The sequence below is a fragment of the Sminthopsis crassicaudata genome, chromosome 3 (genome assembly GCF_048593235.1).
Source record: "Sminthopsis crassicaudata isolate SCR6 chromosome 3, ASM4859323v1, whole genome shotgun sequence".
NCBI classification, from domain to species: Eukaryota; Metazoa; Chordata; class Mammalia; order Dasyuromorphia; family Dasyuridae; genus Sminthopsis; species Sminthopsis crassicaudata.
In genome coordinates, this window is record NC_133619.1 from 586,962,446 (window position 1) to 586,984,929 (window position 22,484).

Genomic DNA, 22,484 nt, shown 5'->3' on the forward strand with positions numbered 1-22,484 from the left:
TCAAAAGTAAGGTGAACTGCCTTGAAATCCCCTTGCTCTAGAAGTTTTCAAGAAGAGAATGAATAACTACTTTTTGGAGAATACTATTGAGGAGATTCCTGTTCCAAGGAGAAGTTAAACCAAATGACCTCAAAGGACTCTTCCAACTCAGAGGTTTTTGAATCAGAGGAAAAATAGTGTTACCATGTGGAAGTGAAACTTGATTTGAAATTCAATAGCATGAATTTATAATGGGTACAGTCAGCAATTTTATGACTTCCTTCAGCAGTGCTTGGCAGTCTGGGACTAAGAGTAGAGGAGGTTGATGGTTAGGGTGACCTCAGGTTAAGATAATGAGAACCATGATTTCAAAGGTTTGAATCTTGGAAAACTGTGGAACTGACAGAAATGGTGAAGTCAGAAGGAAGAACAGATTTTTGGAGAAAAATAATATATTCATTTGAGACCAAGATCATAAGTTTGTTGTGTGACATGTTGAGTTTGAAGGCCCAATAGGATGTCTGTGTAATGATGTCTTATAGACAGTTGGAGATAAGGGTTTAGAGCTCAGAAAAGATCAGCTGGATAGTCATTCACATAAAAGTAGTAGGGGAAATTATTAGAATGAATGAGATTATTGTCCAGGGTGAGTGTGAAGAGAGGGAAGAGGGCAAAGGTAGAATTTTGAGGAACATCTATTCTAACTGTTGGGAAGAAGATAAAAAGGCAGCAGATGAGACAAAGAATCAACAAGCATTAAGTGCCTGATTTGTGCCGGGTATTCCCTAGGGGTTAGAAGTACAAAGACAAATAAAACTGGTTCCTGATGCCAAGGAGCTTAGAAGCAAGAGGAAAAGCAATATCCTGATGGTAGCATGTTCTGGACATTGGGAAAAAGTAAGTTCAAGGACACATATGAATGGGAACTATCAAAAAAGGAGGGCACAGAAGGGGAAAGAGTAGCCATGCATGGAGGCATGCAACTGAAATAAGTCCTAATCAGTCAATTTTAAAAAATAATCTATATTTATCCAAGTCAAGTTTTCAAATACAGTATTAGGTTTCATTGTGACAGTGTTCATAGGTCTATGTCAGGGGTTCTCAAACTACAGCCTGCGGACCAGATGCGGCCCACTGGGTTATGGCAAATGGGCTGAGGGGCAGAGACAGAGTGTGAGCTTTTGTTTTTACTATAGTCCGGCCCTCCAACAGTTTGAGGGACAGTGAACTGGCCCCCTATTTAAAAAGTTTGAGGATCACTGGTCTATGTGAAGTAAGAGCTTCTCTTCCTTAGTGCTACAATTCTCTCCTCTATTGTTCGATTATTTGAGTAGTTTGTCTCCCTTGGGTCTCTGTCTTGGGAACAATGTCTTATCTCTGTGGTTCTTGTGAGAATAAGGATCCATGATAAATGTGCTAATTGTCTGTGTCTGTCTATGGGTTTCAAAGGAACTAACAGAGCTAGCCTAAACCAGTCAGATTAATTAGGAGCATCTATATACCTTTAATGAGAATGGTTTCTAACCTAGATTTATTCACTTCTTATCTCAGAATGTTACTCTGAATATCCTCCATCTTTAATTTTGATCAACACTGTGCTTTTAAAAGAAATAAATGCCTTCACAGTGTCTCTCGGAGCTCTAAATCTTTCTGGACCTGACAATCATCCAGTCCCATACTAAAAATTCCAAGTACCAAGGTGAAAGAAAAAGAGGTTGAGAAAGGGAGAGAAGCAAAGATGAAAGGGTGTCAAATTAAACCAAGACCATGTAAAAGCTGGTGAATTTATGAAGCCCTTTAGTCAAGGAAATATGACATTTAAGTTTTATATATCAACTTAGATTGGCTTTGGAGGGATCCAGCTTTGTCTTACTCTTCTGAAAATTAAAACTAACTTCATGTAGTGAGTACTTACTAGGGAATGTTCCAGTATAATTCAACAATTTTATTTTGTTTTGCGTTTCTTAGGTTTTTTAAATTTTTTGGATTCACATAATCATGTGTTTAGGTTCTTTTTTTTAAAAGTTGAATTTTTACAACAGTAAAGCAACCTGCCATTTTAAAAGGTCTGCTGCTCTTTTGCTTGTTTACTGATATAGCGTACAAAGTATATTCTGGAAACAAGGATTGGGTAACTATAGGCAGACCCACTCTAGTTTCAAATATTACTCATAAGCTATTGAATATATTTACCACTCAGAACCTTAAAGTGGCCACTGCTTAAAATAACTTCCAGGTTATGTTGAAGAGTTTCATAGGATTCTTATGAAGATAAACTATTCTTATTTCTTAAAGGAAACAAAAATGAGTACCCTGAATTAGGAGAATTTTATGCTTTTAACAATTGACAGGATCATTATACTTAGCCATAAGATTCCCTCACTGTCCTTTCTTCCTTAAGACTAAAACACATAATCAAATTATGAGATTATTAGAACTCACATCTCATTAGTACCAATAGATAATCCCTAAACTCAAAGTCCTCTTTTCAATCATTATGCAAAGATTTAAAATTTAATAAACAGAATCAATCTTTCAGTAAGAACATGGTTGTTTATAATGCAAAAGTATTATTATGCCTTTGGTCTCAATACTGCAATTCTAGGTATTTCCTAAATGACAGAGGATCATAGGTTTAGAACTGAATGGAAATTTAGAGATCCAAATTCCTTATTTAACAGGTAAAGAGGTTTGTTAGTGTAGAGGACCGAAGATATTGGGGAACTCTGAGAAAAGTATTCTTGAAACAAAAATATGTACAGCAGGGTGTTAACTCAGTGTGATCGATGAGATGATGGTTCTCTAGTTCACATATAATCACACTTAGTATGGTGATGCAATGGTTCTCTAGTTCACACATAGTGTGCTGTAATGATATAATCATACTGGGGTAATTAAGGGCTGAGAGGACTGAAAATAGAGACATTCCATCTTTGACCAGTCTCCTGGTGACTCTCCTGCCTCCTTCACTTCTCCACTAAGACCAAAGATAATCCTGAGATCCTCCAGAGAGCTAGCCCAGACATTACATGTCAGGGTTAAGCAATTTGCTCAAGGTCACACATATGGTAAGTGAAAGAGGTAGGATTTGAACCCACATCCTCTACACTCTAAAGCCGATATTATTTTTGCTATATGCCATTGCCTGTTATCATACTGTCATAGATTCACAAGCACCTTGAATATAGAAATCATAGTGAAGACTGTCAGTAGAATCCTTTTTGAACTTAATTTTAAAACACTAGTGGCTATAAATACATAGCTAATAAGAATGAATAACTATATGTCCTGGAAATTAAAAGTATATTTTCTAATTTAACACTGTCCATAACATCTTGGCAACTGAACTCTTGCAAATATTGCTAACAGAACACAGAAAAGACATACTCGGTAATACCTGCAAATCAATTCAGATATAACAACCCTCTTTCAGGCTGCAAAACATTACAAAGACACTCTGTTTGCAAATTCAAGAATGCACATTCTGTAAGAGATGGGGTCACCTTGAGAAAATCGCACATTCACAATCCATCAGAAGAAAGCCCAGGAACTGTCATCGCAGCTCCTATCACCCATCTTGATTATTCACATGAGAGTAAAGCTCTGTAGTTTTCAGGATCATTTTCAGAGGCTCCATTGTCTCAAGATGCTGCACATTTGCCATAGTATTTAGAATGACTTGGAGTACAAGATAGAAATTGACTCCTATTGTAGTGTGTTGCATTAATAATTGATACAAATGCTGTCTGCATTTTTTGTTATTTGACCTGTTACTCAGGTTCTAGAAACTACCCATGCATTCAGGATGACAAGGTCGCCCAACTGGAGGCTGCTGCATTGTGAATGAGCCAGGATGGATTCTTCATTAAGAAGTTTCCAATTCTTCACCCAAAAGAGAAGTAGAAAAGTCTTATGGAAAGGAACTTCTGTTTATTATCAGAAGCTAGTGTCCAAATATATTCACCTCACTAGATCAGCTGATCCTTGCATGGGTCTGAATTACAAAGTACAAAAAGCAATTATACAAGAGAGAATTATGGTTGCAAGGATAGTGATATTTATTGAAATATACATAGATAGGAGCAGGTAGAAATAAAATATGTTTTATGGCCAATTCTCATTAGCCCTGAAGAAGCAGTTCAGTTTAACATAACCATCCCTTAACCCTAGATTCTGGATTTTGGGGCATGTTACAAGCTTCACTGATAGCAGTCATAATTGTCATTGACAGCTGACTGTCACAATACTTGGTCCAAAGCCTTCAGAGACAAGAAGACTTATACCTCTCAGGAACTAGGTAGAAAAGTATTACCACAGTTAGACTTTTTCATTGAAGCTCATTCACAGAGGTTGGAGGTGTACACTGAAGCTTGTGACCCTATTAGGAACTCTTTTACTGTTTCTTGGTAGAAGCCTCCCCAACTTGGCCTTGGAAATGGCATCAGCAAAAAAGGAGGAAGAGTTAGTGAGATGAAAAAAGCAGAAGCTGAGAATAGGTGACTCAGAGCCTTATAGATTTAAAGCTAGAAAGCACCTCGAAGATTCTCTGAAGCAACCCTTCATATGGTTGCTCAGGATTAGAAAGGTTTAGTGTCTTGCAGCAAATCATGGAAATAGTAAGTAGGGAAACTAGGTTTCAAACTGAGGTATCTTAGCTCCAAACACCATGTTCTTTGCATTTTACCCCAATGCCTTTTCCATGGAATCAGAAACATAAGCTGAAAAATAAAATTTAAGTCATATCCTATGTCTGTCTTGTGGAAGGAATGTAGAGTATAGGCTTTTGGCTTTTCTAGTTGGATCAGAGGCCAATAATGTAGCTTGTGTTCCTCCACACCTGAGACAATCATTGTCAATATTTTCTTTCTTGCTAGTTTTCTATGGAATTAGACTTTTACATATCATTCCACCTGGATCCAGCTAGTCCATAGATTCATCTAAAAACTGAGAATCTGCTCTTTAACCTGAGGGCAAAAACTGAAAATGATATTGAGCATTTAATTCAATTTATTTCAGTTCAGCTCAATTTCACAATCTTTTATTGGGCATCTTTATTAGGTATCACCCAAAGAAGACATCCTCGAGCCAAGGCAAGTCAACACATATTAAGTGTTCATAGGAGCTGTGTACAAATACACCATGCTATAAGTAGAAATACCAACAGAAAGAGACAGTCAATGTCCTCAGGGAACTTAAATTCTAATGGCAGAAGACATCACATAAAAGGAAACTGAAAGGGTGGAGGTATGTTAGAGAATATCTAAAGGATCAAGGGTGTAGCCTAAAGTGGATGCCATGGCTGGCATGGAAGATCTCCTTAAAACTAAAGTTCAGGGAGAAATCAAAAAATCAGAGCAAGAGGTCACTGGGTAAAAAGTACTTCCAGCATGAGAAGTCCAGTGATGCAGTGAACTTCTAGGGTATAGAGATTTCTGTGGCATGCATGATAAAGTCAAGAGAGTTAGGAGTACAGCCTAGAGACAAATGAATAGCAGTCACACATCCATGAACTACATTGATTGTGTGAGCACCTAAACCTGGAAGCCTTGGGAAGATGACAAATGCATTGTAAACAAGGCTCTTCAGCAGTTCCCATGTTTAGTGCCTGCCATAAGCCAATTCCTTGCTGTTTTTGATGGAGGGAAGATCCTAACAAAATGTGACCTGGCCCAAGCTTATAAAAAGCTGATTGATGGTGGCACTGCTGCAGATTACTAGGCAGGCACTAGTCAGTCACTAAGCATCATTCCTGCTCCGAGTTAAATTCCTCCAGTGTGGAATTTCCATTGTCTGAGGATTTCTCAGGATGTCTTCAAAACCTCACTTTCTAGGATCCCAAATGTAAGACTGTATTTTAATCATTTGATCATGGGAGCAACAGTGGATGATTTCGTAGAAAGTCTCCAAAAAAGCCTATGCTGTTTCAATAAGTCAGTAAATGAAGGCAGTTAGTACAGGATACAATTAGAGTGCCCAGTATCAGCTTTATGACCAACACATCAATGCTACTAGTCTTTATACCACTCTAGATATGGCAGGGTATGATCTACACTGCACTTCCCCCAAACCTTCCCAGGGTATCCTTTCTCCATGAGATTACTCAACTTTGCCTTCCTGTGGCATCTAGTGCTTTTCAGAATGCCAGTTATTGACTTCTGAGTCTGGTTAGGTGCATCAAAGTGAATAGGAGCTCTTGCTTCTTACCATACCTCTTGTGTGGGAGCCATACCCAACCTCCAAGTGGCCAGAAGATTTCAAGAACCCTCGTGGCTTAGTACTCTCAAGTGCTCTGATAAATCCAGGAAAGTATGGTCAGAGTCAAAAGTTTCAGAACCATAAGCATACCTAAACATTTTGTACTGGTCATGGGCCTCTGTAAATCTGTCTGCTCTTTGGGGTCAGGATGATCTGAATTCAAGTTCTGCCTCTGATATTTATTAGCTATATGACCCTTGGCAAATCAATCAGCCCTTCTCAATCTTAGTTTCCTCATCTGTAAAATGGGAATAATAGCACCTATTTCCCAATGAGATTGTGAGGATCCATTGAGTTATAAACAAAGCACTTGACAAACCTAAAAAATACTATGTAAATGCTATCTATTATTATTATATTCTTAATTATGCCAGTACATATATATGGCTATACAGCTTTTAATGACTACTAGAAGCATGTACACAAGCCTAGTTGTTTGGTGTCTAATGATATCTTGAGCCGTCTACCATGTCAAATCCCTAAAGTTTGCTGTTCCAACCCCAATGGAAGTTTTGACATTAGAGGATCTCCATGATTTATTTTACCAGATAGATAAAAGGAGAATTATCATAATTAACATCTCTTTAACAGAACAGAGAATGGTCACCTATTGATGACAGGGCTTTAAGCCATTCACAAGTTGCCTACAAGAATTGTGTTTTCTTAGAGGATGTATCTATGGCATCATTTTCCATATTACTTTGTGACTTCAGAAAGCTATCCTTTGGACCATACTAACCATTCTGAAATGGTTTGAATGAAATCTTGCTTGTAATGAAAGCTTGAAGTCTTGCAGCAAAACAATAATTTTATAGTAATATCTTATTGCCTAGAACAATTTTGATAGTGAAAATATTATAAGGAGGTTACATGTTAAATAAATCCACATAACCCACTGAATGCTACCTGTCTTAACTTTGAAAAGTGACTACAAAGCCTTAGTCAAAGCTTTGATTGATTTTTCATATTGATTTTATTGATTTTTCACCCTCATTCCAAAAGAAGAAATTGTTGATTGTGGTAGGCTCCTTCCCAAAATGGCTGATGATGCTCCTATTTCTACCTGAAACTTATTTCTGAGAATAGGTTTCCTATAAACCTTAATTAAATTTGAGAAATTCATGTACAACAATTTTATCCAAGTTCCCTTTGTTTGCCTGATAACCCCCAACTAGATTGTTAAAAGATGCTACAAATTACTTAGAATTTTCTAAAAGAGATTTTGGGAGAGCAGGTTTCTAGTCACGAAATGTATCATTCCATGATCAAGAATAAGTATCGGTTTTGTTAAATTACTGATTGGAAGATATTTTAAGATTTATCTTGGCCATCAAGACTTAATTGGCTCTTGCCAGATAAACATAGTCATAGTTGTAGCCATAAACAATAAAATCAAGTACCTACTATTTGCCACACACTGTGTTAAGTGCCAGGGATATAAGTGCAAATAAAAGAAAGATAGCTGCCATTTCCCTAAAGAAGCTTACAATCTAATGGAGAAAGACAATATAAAATAGAAAACTGAAAATCATGGGAGAGGGGGCATGGGGAGGCAAAATAAAATACCTGAAATGATGGAGAACTCCAAAGAAGTCCAAAAGTAATGTATCCATTGGAAAATATGAAGACTGCTGGGACAAAACTGGAGATTTTGAAACTCTTGGCTCTGCCTTTAGTTAGAGGGTCTTATAGACACTGTTCCATACATAGACACTCTTCATTTATTTTAATGGGAGATCTAAGCATTATGGACCTGGGCCAATGTTCCTGTCACTACAATTGAGATTATGGGGCTTGAGTCATATGAAATCCAGAAAGCAGATGGACTGATGTGGTGTCCCCATCTTGATCAATTGCAAAAACATTCTTCCCAGAGTGAATGGACCACAAGAGGTTATAAGTGTCCCCTTTGAAAGACTATCTAGCATCAGGCTTTCAGCTACATTTCCTGAGGGTTCTCCAAAGCCACAAAATGAAGGTAGAATTAAGTCTTCTCCCATTGACTCCAACTACTAAAGTGGATGCATCTCACATTTCTGTTTCTACTGCTCTTACCTCTGCACTGGGTGAAAGGTTATATTAGTTCAGGTAATGATGTATTATGTTTGCATATTAGCTGGGATGCAGGATATTTTATTTCCTTGGCGTTATTTTAGAGTATTATACCCTTAGAGTTTTGATGGTTGTACACTGCAGTGATTTCTGGAATTATTTTTGTAGCAATCATGCTCAATCATGTTGAAGGCCTGATGGTCCCTTGCCTGTTTACTGATAACCTCCTCTACTTTTTTTTTTTCAAGGCTCCATTATACATCTTTCTGCTCCTTTCCTGGGCTGAATGTTATGAAGTGTGACAACTGGTAGCAATGGAAATTATTGTTATTTCCATGTATTCTAGACATTAACAGTGGGCTGGCTAGTGTGGGTGAACCCATTGCCCACATATTCAATGAAGTCTCTTCATCTTCTTTCTTCCGCTAAAATTTCTCCCCCATTAAGCCCTGTTCCTTACAAACTAGAACACTTTTCTAAAGTTTTTTGATAGGCCTCTAATCTAAATCAGTGTGGCTTTGGATGGACAAGGAATTCTTGTTAAAATTATGGAGGCCTTCTCAAGGATGTAGCTGGAAATTGGGCCAAGAGAGAATTTCAGAGATCATAGTTGCTCCAGCCATTCAGGGACCATTTGCTTGCAATGCAGTCAAAGCAGGCCTGGCTGTGATGAGTGTGATAAAATGTGGCCACCACCTCTGAGCCCTAGGATAGGGAACTAGCCAACTCCATAAATCACACTCTGGAGACAGCAGCTCTGCTCCCTCTCTTTATGCACGGATTTTAATCATCGCAGCCAGCATCTTGTGGCATGCAGGGTTTGGCTCATTCAGCCCTCAAAATCCTGCTGTCACCAAAGTGTCCTTACCATGTCATTGCCCTTTCCTCTTAATAAGTCCAAGCTCTAAATGGGTTTTTAGCAAGGCTTTACGAATGCCAAGGGGAAAAGTACAGGCATTCGAGAAATTCAATTTACAAGGACACAGAAATATAGAATCTTGATCATTTCTCAGATTCACTTTTAACAGTAGGCCTTTATTAAGCTCTTGCTGTGTTCAAGGCTTTTTGTTAGATTCAAGGTATCTAGAGATAAAATATGAAACTATCCCTTCTCTGAAGGAGCTTACATCACGTGGTATCATCATCATCATCATCCTCATTGTTTTCATTTCAATTGCTAAGTGCTTTAAAATTCACAATGCACTTTTACATATATTACTACTGGTTCCCTGCTGTCTTCAAATGAGCCTGGACCTCTTCATCCCTAAAAAAAAAAAAAAAATCTTCATTCAACTCTGCCCATCCCTCAAACTATCACCCTGTATCTCTCCTCCCTTTCAAGGTTACACTCCCAAGAAAAACAATAGCCATCCATGCTAACATCCCATTTCCCCAACACTTTTCTAAAGCTGTTGTCTCTAAACACTAATGAGTAATTTTCATTGCTAATTCTAATAGTCTTTTCCCATTCTTCTTGACCTCTGTGTTATTTGCTGCTATTGACCACTTTTCTTCTCATAGATACTATCTAGGTTTTTTGTGATACTGCTCTCTCTGCATTCTAGTCCTGCCTCTATGATTGATCCTTCTCAGTCACCTTTGCTGAATTTCCATCTATGTCACCAGCACTAACCGTGGCTTTACCCCAGCACTCTGCCCTAAGTCCTCATCTCATTTTACCTTATATTTTATCTCTTGGGAATTTCACTAGTTCTCATGGGTTAGAATAACCATTTTTGTAAATGACTTTCATGTGTCTTCAGCTTTCAGGGTTTTTTTCTTTTTTTCCTAAGTTCTGATCCCATATTAGCAATTCTTTACTATATATCACCATCTCTGTAGTGTAGACATTCAATAATACATCTCTTTCATTTAATATATCCCTTCCTAACTTCTCTATTCTGTCAAGGGAATAAATTTCCTTCCTACATATCCATGTTCATTTTACTGTCTTCCTCCATTCTTCCCCTGCTCCCTTTGTTCAAGCAAATATGATCAACTCAATTTCCACCAAATCCCTCATTTACTTCTCTGAACTGCCATAATCATCATCCTCATTCAGACTTCCATGCTTCTTTTCCATCTGGTCTACTGCAAGAAATTGCTAGATGGTCTCTGTTATTCTAGCCTTTCTGCATGCTTGCTTTACTCAGCATCAGTTCATATAATATTTTCAGGCTTTTCTGAAACCAGCCTGTTCATCATTTTTATAAAACAATAATATTGCATTACTTTCATATCAGATTCACATTCTTTTAGCTATATCTTCTACTTCTTATGAATGCAAATGCTCAACCACCTCCTCACCCCCATTACACCCCCAAACTTTCTCTCCTCAGTTTGGCTGGAATACAGAATAAGTGAAAAATATTAGTGAGATTATAGCCAAATTATAAAAATCTTTAATGACTTGCTATTGACTTTGTTTTTTATTCTTTAGGTCATAGGGAGTTTTTTTGGAATAGGAGGCAGGTGAGAGAGACTTGTATCTTAGGAATATGATTTGGCATTGTCACTATGTGGATCATGACTTAGAAAGGGGAGAGATCGCAGGAAGGGAAACCAGTTGGGAGCCTATTATAATATTATATAGCCAAGAGGTTGTGAGGACATGATCTAGGTGGTGACCACAGGCAAAGGAAAAAAGGCTATCACTGCTGATTTATTTTCCCTCTTGGAAGTCTGAACCACATTCATATGGCAAGTCAGTATTAGTCCTCAGATTTTCCTATCGCACTCTTGATGCTCCCTTGCCTCTTATTGCATCAAATGTATGTCTAGCTGTCATAACCTTTTAATAGATTATTAGCTCTTTGTGGGCAAGGAACTGTCTTGATTTTCATCTTTGTAAATTCTAGAATTTGGTAGCAATCTAAAGTCAGGCTCATCCTGCCTAGAGTTGGCAGACTATTCTTTTCTCTTTTTTGAAAATTGGAAACGGATTCTTGTCTAGCTCTGCATGGTCATTACACAATCCCTAAAAGCAACTCAACAATTTCCTCTGGTAACTCGCTCTATACTAGAGGATGATCATCTGGGCTCAGTGACTTGATCTCATCAAGGACAATAAGATGCTCTTTTTCTATCTCATCTCAACCTTCTGTTAATAATTTCTATTCTATTTCCTGATCAGGAGGCTTCTTGGTTGAGATAAGAAGAGTCAAATCTGAGTTAGGGAGTTCCCTTTCCCTCTGTCCTAAATTATCTTTCCATCCTTTCTGAGTATTGGTCTTGTTCCTTCTCTGATCATCCTCTTGTCCTTCATCTTCCCAAGCATTTGTCCCTTCAGCTTGCTCTGAGTTGTTCCTGCTTTTGGCAGTTTTCAGGGTTGGAGCCTTGAACCTTTAGTTTTCAGGCAGGTCCATGCAACTCTTCAAAACCCTTTGACCTAACTGGGAAATATTCAGGGCAGCTTACTCACGGAATATGATGGAAATTATAATGTTAAAACTGAAAATAACCTCAGATCCCAATGGCTCTCTGCTCCTGGAGTCACTGAAACCTGGCAAGGCCAGGTCCATAGGCACCCTGGATTAGGATCCAGAAGATCAGGTCTGAAGCCCTGACTCTGCTATTAACTCGCTGAATTGCCCTAAACAAGTCATCTCTCTGTTCTGAGTCTCAGTTTCCCTATGTGTAAAATTAGAGCAAATATATGTTTTAACATATATTTCATGACAATATACTTTGACAGTATCTCCTTCAGCCCAGAATAGGCTCTTGACTAACTAAGCAGCTTATTGAGTGTTTTTTGAATGAATGAATTTTAACTCTTTCTTAGTTCACAGAGGTTATAAGGGAACAAATTAGATGACTGAAATGAATATGTTCCTGAGAGAAAAGTTGTCATTAATTCTCATGTCATAATCAACCAACTAATCAAAATTAATTGAGCACCTATTTATAAAGCTGGAAAAGCAACATGGATGTTAATTCACTTAGAAGGAAATTGTTTACACCCATTTCCTATTGTGCTCTTAATTCTCTGACATAAAAGAAATATATATTTAGGATCTAGACAGACATAGACATTGGGTTTGGGTAAGTACCTACTGTGTGCAGAGAGGAACACATGAGGTTCTGGTCAGAAATGAGTGATAATTCCAGTGAATTGTGAGAGGGTTGGGAAGATAAGCACTATACCTGAAGTGACTTGACAACCCCTGACAAACAATACGTTGTTTTTGTTTTTTGCTCAGGCCATTGGGGTTAAGTAACTTGCCCAGGGTCACACAGCTAGGAAATGTTAAGTGTCTGAGACCAGATTTGAACTCCTCCTGAATTCAGGGCTGGTGCTCTATCCACTGAGCCACCTACCTGCCCCAAACAAATGTTTTGTAATAATATGTACCATGATGTGTGAGCAAAGGTGATCAGTAAGGAAAGCTACTTGGGAGAGGGATTTTTTTTGGGGGGAGAGGGAATTTTAAGGTACGTTTTAAATCAACAAACATTTATTAATCTCCTACTTTGGAACAGGTATTGTGCTTGGCTCTGAAGATAAAAAGAGCAAAAATCAAATATTTCATATGTTCTGTGGGTACGAGAGGAGGATAATTGTGTAGATGTAAGAATAAGACAAAACAGATACAAAATAAAACAATATTATTTAGTGGAAACTCTCTAGTATGTAAGGTGGTTAAGAAAGCCTGATATAGAAGGCAGCACTTGTTCTTAGCTCAGAAGGAAATTATGGATTCTGGGTGTAGCCCTGAGGAGAGAGAGCATTCCAGGCTTTGGGGAATAAATGTGGAAATAAGAATTTAAATTACTAGAGCTGGAAAGAGTAAGAAGTAACATGGATTTAGGGATTAGTGGGAATGAGGAAGGATAGTCAAAGAGGGCTAGGGGACAATCCTTGGATTTGAAGTTATCATCCAGAAAGAAGACCAAGCCATTCCACCAATCACCTTCCTTCCTCAAGGTCTCTGTCTGAAGCTTTGGGCTGCTGTGACTGGGTTGGTATTTGGGGGTGGAGCTGGGGGAAAGGAGCAGAAGTCAGCGTCCTAAACTGCTTGAAGAAAAGGAAGAGACTGAAGGCACAAGACTAGTGGAAACCACCCATAGGAGAGAGAGAATAAGAAGAAGGATGTGTGGCAATGAGGGAAGGGCTCTCCATATGGAGTTAGTGGAGCTAGTCAGAGCCCAGCTCTGACACACTTAATGACTACCAGAGAGTTATTATCCCTTTTAAGCCTCAGTTCTCTCCAAAATAAAATCAGGGATTTTTTTTGGCTTTCCTATCTCCAGGTCCAATAGGTGGGGCTGGGGGGCTCCCTAGTACTTAAGGAAAATCTACCTCAGGGGATGATGATGATGCTGGGATTACAGGGCCAGCCTGGAGAGTTTGCATTGAGGCCCTAGATAATGGAGACCCAGAGTAGGCTCTTGAGCAAGGAGGTGGTACAATGTCCTAGGCCCATTACTTGCCAGAGTCCCAGGTTCAGATACTCTCTGCCATATTGGAGGCCCGGTGCCTACACACACCACAGTCAGGCCCCTGGCAGTACAGAACCAGCCCCTTTGTCTCCTCTTCATTCCCCTCTCCCACCCCCTCCCCAGCAGATCTAGTGCTGAGTTTCTTTTCCCCTCTCTCCCCCAGGGCCTGTATCAGCAGAGAGCACGGATGCCCTACCCCCAGGCGCTGCACCCCCAGCTGGGATGCTACTCCAGACAGGTGTGCTCAGTCACTGCTTCCAGGCAGTCCTTCAGATCCACCTTCCACTTGTGTGTCTGTCCTGTCTTTCCTGGTGCTTTTCTCCTGTCCCTCTGTCACCCCTTTTCCATCCTCTCTTCTTCCCCATCCTTGAACTATACAGACAGGCACACTAATAATTTCAGAAACACTGACATGAAAAGATAGGCAGACTGAGTGACAGGCAGACCGACTGACAGACAGACAGAAAGACAGGCACAAATCCTCAGATATAGATAACCTGGAAAGGCAATCAGGCCCTGCTGAGACAGAGCAATCCGTCTCTGGTGTAGAGAGATTTGAGAGGCTTGAGAATCTGTTGATCACAAATCTGTTTCTAAGAGCTATGTAATATAATTACACAGATGGAGAGCAGATTTCCAAAACAATTTTCCTATTCACTAATTAATTTGATTCTTATTGTAGCCCTGTGACATCATTAGATCAGGAACCATTATCCTCATTTTATGGGTGAAGACACATAATCTAGACTCTAGGAGGGAGATGCTTTGAAGTCACAGAGATAGTGAGTGAAATGGGTCTATGAACCAAGTCTCTTGATTCCAAGACCGTTCTGTCGTGTTTTTAGAAATCAAAAAATCTGAGACTGACTCCTTCCTACTTCAGAAAAGTCCCTCCATTTCTCCCTCTGTAAAATAAAGAGATCGAACTCTTTGATCTCCCAGATCCTTCCAGCTTAAACATTCAGTGTCCTAAAGTTTCTTCCAGCTCTAATATTTTATGTTCTGTATTCTAAGAGCCCTTTCAACACTGATCTTCTATGGTCCTATGGTTTTTAATTCCTATGTTGGAGTTAAGACATTAGTCTTTCCAAGTTTCTCTTTAAATATTTTCCTCCCCCCTTTCTATCTTCCTTTCCTCTGTGTCCAATGACTACATTCACTTTATCAGAAAATTCTGATCCCCGGATGAGTAGTGGTGCAGTTGTTGGAAGCAAGGCAGGATGTTGGGTAAGGGGAAGGAGATGGAGAGAGTTACCTGAAAAGAAAAGCAGAAGGAACTAAAGAAAACAGCTGAGTTCACGATTTACCCTAGATCATTTTGGAAACATAGACACATACACCAGATATTTAGACACCAGAAACTGATACAAATACAGATAGAGATATTGACATACACATATAGCCACACAGACATCCACACATTGATACAAACACAATAGATACAGAGACAGACACAGACTTGGATATAGACATGGACACATACACCTGGATATTTAGATACCCAGAAACTGATACAGTTACAGATACAGGCATAGATACATACAACCACACTTACCGACATCCACACATTGATACAAACACAGTCATAGACACAGATAGACATGGACACATATACCAGATATTTAGATATACAGAAACTGACACAGATGCAGACATAGATATAGACATAGACATATACAACCACACTTACCGATATCCACACATGAATACAACACAATCATAGACACAGACACAGACACATTGATACATATACCAGATATTTAGATACCCAGAAATTGACACAGATACAGACACAGACACATACAGCCACACTTAATGACATCCACACATTGATACAAACAGTCATAGACACAGACCTGAATATAGACATGGACACATATATCAGATATTATTTAGATACCCAGAAACTGACACAGATACAGACATAGATATATACACTTACAGACATCCACACATGAATATAACACAATCATAGACATAAACACAGATACAGACTTGGATATAGACACATAAACCCAGATATTTAGATACCCAGAAACTGACACAGATACAAATATAGATATAGATATGGCATAAACATAGACAGCCACACCTACAGACATCCACACATGGATACAAATACAGTCAAAGAGACAGACAAAAATTTGGATATAGACACAGACAACAGCACAGACATAGAAATAGACATAGATGTAGCTTTGACACATCCGCAGAAGCAGACACATAAAACCAGAACTACAGACATTTAGAGATGTATATTGATACTGACATAACCACAGACACAAACACAGGTCTTCCTCACTGCCATACACATAAACTTTTCCCTTTCCCTTTTCCCTGGTCACTCATGGGCGTGGGGTAGGGAAGAATCTGAGGTCTTCATGGAATGTCAGGGGAATTTTAGGGCCACAAAGCTGTAGTCTACTGTTTCTTTACAAGATATAGTTCAGAGATTCATCGGATTGTCCAGGATATGATGTGCCACTGGGCAGTCCACCAAAGACCAGGCTACCTCTTGGATGGTTTCTGTCATAAGTGAGGGTTGTGTCCTCCTCACCGGAGCATCCAGACAGAATTAATTACTTCTGACTTTTCACGTTGACGTCAGGGCTATCTGCCAGATGCTCTGTCCTGCCTCTCACCTCACTCTCTTTGGCTTCTGGTGGTTTTGTCTCACATTGGCCTATTAGCCCCAAGTGGGGCTTAGGGGTTGGTGAGCTATTCATGGTGCAGTAACAAGAGCTCCATGCTGGGAGTCAGAATCCCTGGAGTGATCATTATTAGTTGTATGGCCTTAAGCAAGTCACTGCCACTCATTTTCCTCATCAGTCACATGCATACCTGCTCTATCCATTTCAGAAGGTTGCTATGAGCAGATTGTTTTGAAATGGTAAAGTACTTTAGGAATCTGAATTATTATATTATTGTCATTATTATTATTGCTCTGGATTGTCTGTGATCCCTTTGTGTTTTTACATTGCTGCATACAGACAGGTATAGCAGATGGTAGAAGGGGAATGGGGGCCCAGAAATCCTGAGGGACAGTGAAATCCCTAGTTTTCAGAAGGAAGCACACAGCGTGCCGTGGAGGGAAAGGCAGATGGGACTGTATCTATTTTCCCCATTCTGGAGCATCCTCTAAGGAGGTCTTAATCATGCCAAGATGCTAAGAACAGCTGGGAGGCAGTGCGAATAATTGCATCCACACTTCTGCTCGGCCTTGCAGTTCAGGTCAAGGAAATTTAAAGGAAGCAACAGAGAGGTTGGAGCTGGTATGTCGTAGGTTACACCAGCATCTTGTGATCTTGACTGTGTATGATTTTGACTAAGTGAATCCATTTAATCTCTCTAGGCCTCAATTTCTCTATTTATAAATTGGAGAGGTTGAAGTAGATGGCCTCTGGGGTCCCTTCTAGCTTCAGTCCTGTGATCCTATGTTTCTATGAAGTTGGAGTAAAGATCAAGCTAAGGTCTATGGATCTGGTTGTCCCAGATGAGCTCACTCCCTATTCTCACTCACAGGAGATTTCTGGGAGTGGGTACAAAGCCTGGGACACTAGTAACAGACAAAACTGCCCCTGACAGATTGAGCGAGGCGTTCTGAGGGGTTAGGTGTGTTGAAGTCAGAACATGCGATCTATCCACTAGGAAGACCTGGCCTTGCAGGCCACCAGAGCTCCTGGGGCAGCCTTCACATTTAGGTCATATTGGACAGGAACTTTAGCCCTTCCAAAACCTAAGAAGCTACACTCATATCAGGAACACTCCTTCCTGCACTTTTATACCTTTAATAGCAAATATGTCTTAAATATATACAACATACAGAAAGCTGTACTAAGCCACAACCTCATAGGAGTCATTATCTAGTAGGGGGTATAAGACTCCAATTTAGATAACTCTATTACACCATGTTACATAATATGGACATCAGAGACACACAATGACCTGAGAGTGAAGACTCACACAGAGAGGGGAAGCAGGGAAGGCTTTAGGAAAGTGTTTGGGGGAAGCTTTAAAGATCACAGGAATTTAACAGGTCAAAAGGCACTGGGTGCCTGTGTCAGAGAAAATACCCTAAGCAAAAGCAAGGAGGCAATAGAATACATGTTAAATCTGTGGAACAGAGCATTAGGAGATAGGACTAACAAGGCAGATGGTATCAGATTGCAGAATGTCATGTGTATCATCTAAGGAACTTGAACTTTTAACTCACTCATCAATCTCTGCCTTGTATAAGTTTACATGCTTTTTCAGGACATTACATCTTTAAATACTTGGAATTGTATATATTCAAGGTAGAGAGGGAAGTTTGGAAAGGAGAGGAAAGGGCAGTAGGATGTTTGACTCAGAATTGTAACTAGGGTAGGAAGTAGTAAGTAGGGTAGGTGTAAGTAGGTACTTTGTCCTAGAGCACTAAAATTTAGAGGGTGGTTAATAGCACTTATGTTCCTTTCACAAGTAGGATCATCTGAGTATAGTAGCTAGTTAGCAAGAGAATTAGTTATTTACCAGATATTTCTTCCCCTTCTCACCTTAGGTAAGTTCCTCCCCAGTTCAGCCCTATGTTCCTACTGGTAACTTACCTTTAAGTAGCCTCATTATGTACTGGATTCTCCATCTCCAGTGTTTGTGTCCTGGCATTTCTGTTCTTCCTCCCCACACGTAAACTTGTTTTAAGAAATTAATTTGGGAGCTTTCTTTATTCCAACTCTTGTGGGCCCAAGGTCTATTTTCTGGGTAATGAGAAAATAGATGTCGTTGGGATAACCTCCTCCTTACCCCACCTTTGGCCCTTTGACTTCATTTTTTTTTTACCATGTCCATGTCATGTGATGAGGACACAGAGACTGAGATACAGCAAATCAAGCCTGGCATATTTGGTGATGAAAACATCAAAGAGTGAACTAGGGCCTTTGGAGGATTTGGAGATATAGTCTATGGGATACATGGATATGGCCTGTGGTCTGTAAAACTCAGGGAAGGGAACTGGAGGATGGTGGTGGGAATGGAAATTGTTAATGTGGGGAATCTTCTCTCTTCTCTGAATAACAGGTGACACCCTACAATCCGCAGCAGATGGGACAACAGATTTTCAGATCATCATATACCCCTTTGCTGAGTTACATCCCTTTTGTCCAGCCTGGCTACTCTTACCCACAGAGGACACCTCCCAAGCTGTCTACCAGCCCCCGTGACCCCTCCCCCATGGCAGGAGATGGGCCACAGTACCTCTTCCCCCAAGCTTATGGGTATGTTCCTAAATCTCACCCTCATCAAACTTGGCATTTATTGGGGAGAAGGTACACATTGGTTAGAGATGGGGATACTATAATAATGTCAGAGTTCTTCCAAAGCCAGACAATTCTGGTTTCCCAGAGAGTGTTAACTAGACAACAGGCAGCCTTCCCTGGAAGATTTTTATATTACTTTATATTATTTACTTTATATTTATATTATATTATTTTATATTGACATAAATGCAGTAAAATGGTGTCTGAAGCCAAAATCTTTATTGGGTGCTATGGAGAGACAGAAGGATGGGATACGTCCCATGTCCTTAAGAGCTCTTAGCCCAGTTATTGAAGTTTAACAAAGAATCTATAATGCAAAAATTTTACATATTAGAATATCACCAAATATAAATTTCTAAGTACAGATTGTGAGTGTGATGAGAGCTCAGGAAAGAAAGATTGCTATGGGCTGCTGGACAAAGAGAGCACAGAACTTTAGAGCTGGAAGGGACCATAAACATCAGCCATGCCCAACCCTACACTTTGCAATGTCAAGAAAGGCTTCTCAGGGGTAACTAGAAGTAGGCCTTTAACAAACTATTCCCAGAGTGACATACTAACATATGGTTTGTTCTCCTTCATTCTGTTCTTTCCCTTTTTAATTCTTCTCTACACATCACTTCTAGAGAAATCTTACTTGTGTTACTCTTGCTTCAAAGAACCTGCAATAATTCTCCTACTCAGTCTTATCCAAATTCATAGCTTTTAAACAACTTGACCCTTTGGGGGGCAGCCAAGTAATACAGTGCACCAAATCCAGAATCATCAAGAGCTGAGTTTGAGTCTTAGGCTATGGAAGCCTTGGGGAAGGGGAGACATCTGAGCCTCACATACTTACTATCTGTATAACCCTGGACAAGTCACAATGTCAACTTGAGAGGCAGCTAGATGGCACAGTGGATAGAATACAACCCTGAAGTTAGAACCTGAGTTCAAATCTGGTCTCAGACACTTAACACTTCCTAGCTGTGTGACCCTGGGCAAGTCACTTAACCCCAATTGCCTCAAAACAAACAAACAAAATTTAAATATATCAACCTTAGTTTCCTCATCTATAAAATAGGACTGATACTAATATCTAACTCCTAAGATAGGATCAAATGAGGCAATATTTATAAAGCAGTTGGCAAGTCTTAAGGCATTTTACATAAATGCCAGCTATTATTACTTGTCTGTGTTTTTTTTCCTTTTTGATATGTTGCCTTCATTGCAGCAATGATAAATCTCAATTCATTCAAAAGATTTCTTAAGCACCTTCTTTGTGCCTACCATTTTCTTAGACTCTGCAGAAGATAGAAATATGAACATGACATAGTACTTAAAAACTTACAATTCAATGCCTGGTTGTGTTGATGGATCTTTGAACTCACCAATGTAGCTACTTTGTTCTGTGATACATGTAATAGTCTGTTCATGCCATCTTAGCCTGAGTCTTGTTCATATCATGCCTTCAATCCTTCACAGGAACTCTACCCAACAATTTGGAAATGTCCCATAGAAATCTTGACTGTAGAACATACACTCTAAGAAAGGAAATAAAATAAGGAGAAAACCTCAAGTGCAAGGCAGTATTGAAAAAATTCCTGTGGTGAGATACAACAAGAAGCTATAAGAGATTAGAGAAGGGAGAGGTCACTTCTGAACAGAATGATCAGAGAAAACCTCATGAAGAAAGCAGCATTTAAGTTAGACTTTGATGAATGGGCAAGATTTCTATAGAGATAAAGGAGAAGGGCTTGGGAGGTGAAGGGAATGGTATCGCAAAGCAACAGAGGTGAGAAAACACAAAGTACGTTCAGAAGATGTCAAATAATCCGATTTGGCTGTAGCGTAGGGTTCAGCTAGAGGAGAAGTAGAAGTCTTGAATGCCAGCCTGAGATATGGCTCTAAAAGCAATTATAGAATAATTTTGAGTAGGAGAATAAGATGTCAGATGTGTTCCTTAGAAATATGATTTCAGCAAGAAAGGCTTGGGGAGAAAATACTAGAGGCAAAGAGACCAGCTAAAATCCAGGAAAGTGAAGAGGAGTACACTAGAATGGTCACATTTTAGAAGAGAGGGAGGGAAGATTTGGGAGGAATAGGGAAGAGGAATCCATAGGACTTAGAGACTAATTGGAGATGGGAGGATAGAGTAAAATAATGTTAAGAATCAAAAATAGATGAAGATTTGAGCTTGGGAGACTAGGGTAATGATATTTATCTCTATCCCCTCAGTAAGTATAGAAAAGTCAAGAGCAGATACTTGTTTGTCTGGGAGGTACGTAGGCAGATGAAAAGTTCTATTTTGAATGTGCTAAATTTGAAGTCCTGGTGAAGAAGTCCAGTTAACGTTTGGGAATATGGTACTTGACAAATGGGTCATAAATACCCATGTAAGTAAAATGCATATGGTGGTTATCTTCATCGAGATGACATCTGAGATTATAGCTGTTTTTGATATTGTCAAGGGAAAGAATACTTTTCATTTACCTATGCACATCCCCCAAACAAGCAAGGATTAAACCCTGTGGAATATACATAATAGTGGAGAAGAAGAAAAGGAATCAGAAACAGAAGCAAAAAGAAAGAATCAAGTTGGGGGAATACCACATAAATCAGGGGAAGAGAGAGAATCCAGAAGACTATGTATGGGGGCTTTGGCTAACAGTGTCAGATACTGCAGAGACATTATAGAGATTGAGGAATTTTAAAAGCCCATTGGATATAGCAATAGAAAGTCATTGTTGACATTAGAGCTGTTTCAGGAGAGTAGAATTTCCAGTTGGAAATCTCACTGCGGGGAGTTTGATATGTGAGTGTATGGCAAGTAAATGAAGGCTGTGAATGTAGTTGACTCTTTCTACAAGTATGGAGAGAATTCTGACAGGAGATACATATGAGGGAGAAGTTTTCCTTCTATTAATGATAGGGGGACCTCAGAGAGAAGAGAAGACTAAAATGATAAAACATCTGGAGTATTTTGTTCACCTCTGGGCATCACAATTTCAAAAAGATGTTCATAATGTCAATGTTCAAAGGAAGATAATCAGAATGGTGAAAGCCTCATCTGGTGTAAATATCATGTGGAATTGAGGATGGAAAAGAAGAGACTTATTTGCTAGCTTTAGGCAACAAATAAAATGAGCTAGGGACCTAAAGCAAGGAGACGAATTTGATCTCATAGGTATTACGGAAATTTGGGAAGGATCCCAAATTTGGAATATGGCATTGGATGAGGATACATTGTTTGTTTTAAAAGAGGATAACAATAAAAGGGGAGGATAGCACTATTAAGAAGCTACAGCCATGTGAAGAGATCCAGGAACCATAAGAGAGCACCTGGGTGAAGATAATGGAGAAATTGACATGATTTTGTAATCAGGGCATATTACAGACCACCTGTATAGCAAGAATAAACATATGATTTTGGGAAAGAGATTATAAGCTTGGCATAGAGGCATAATATAGCAATAATGAAGCAGTTCA

General features: G+C 39.3%; 1 protein-coding gene across 4 annotated transcripts in view; it reads left to right on the plus strand.

Moving 5' to 3' along the window:
• Positions 1-22,484, plus strand: part of C3H1orf94 (chromosome 3 C1orf94 homolog) — a 66,159-nt gene that overhangs the window by 38,763 nt on the left and 4,912 nt on the right. For all 4 annotated transcript variants that reach the window (XR_012488480.1, XM_074305064.1, XM_074305063.1 and 1 more), the window contains 2 exons: positions 13,889-13,963; positions 18,778-18,974. Coding sequence is in view for 3 of the 4 variants with exons in the window: in XM_074305064.1 (XP_074161165.1) it covers positions 13,889-13,963; positions 18,778-18,974 (272 nt within the window). In the remaining variant the exon portion in view is untranslated. The remainder of the gene's footprint in view (positions 1-13,888; positions 13,964-18,777; positions 18,975-22,484) is intronic.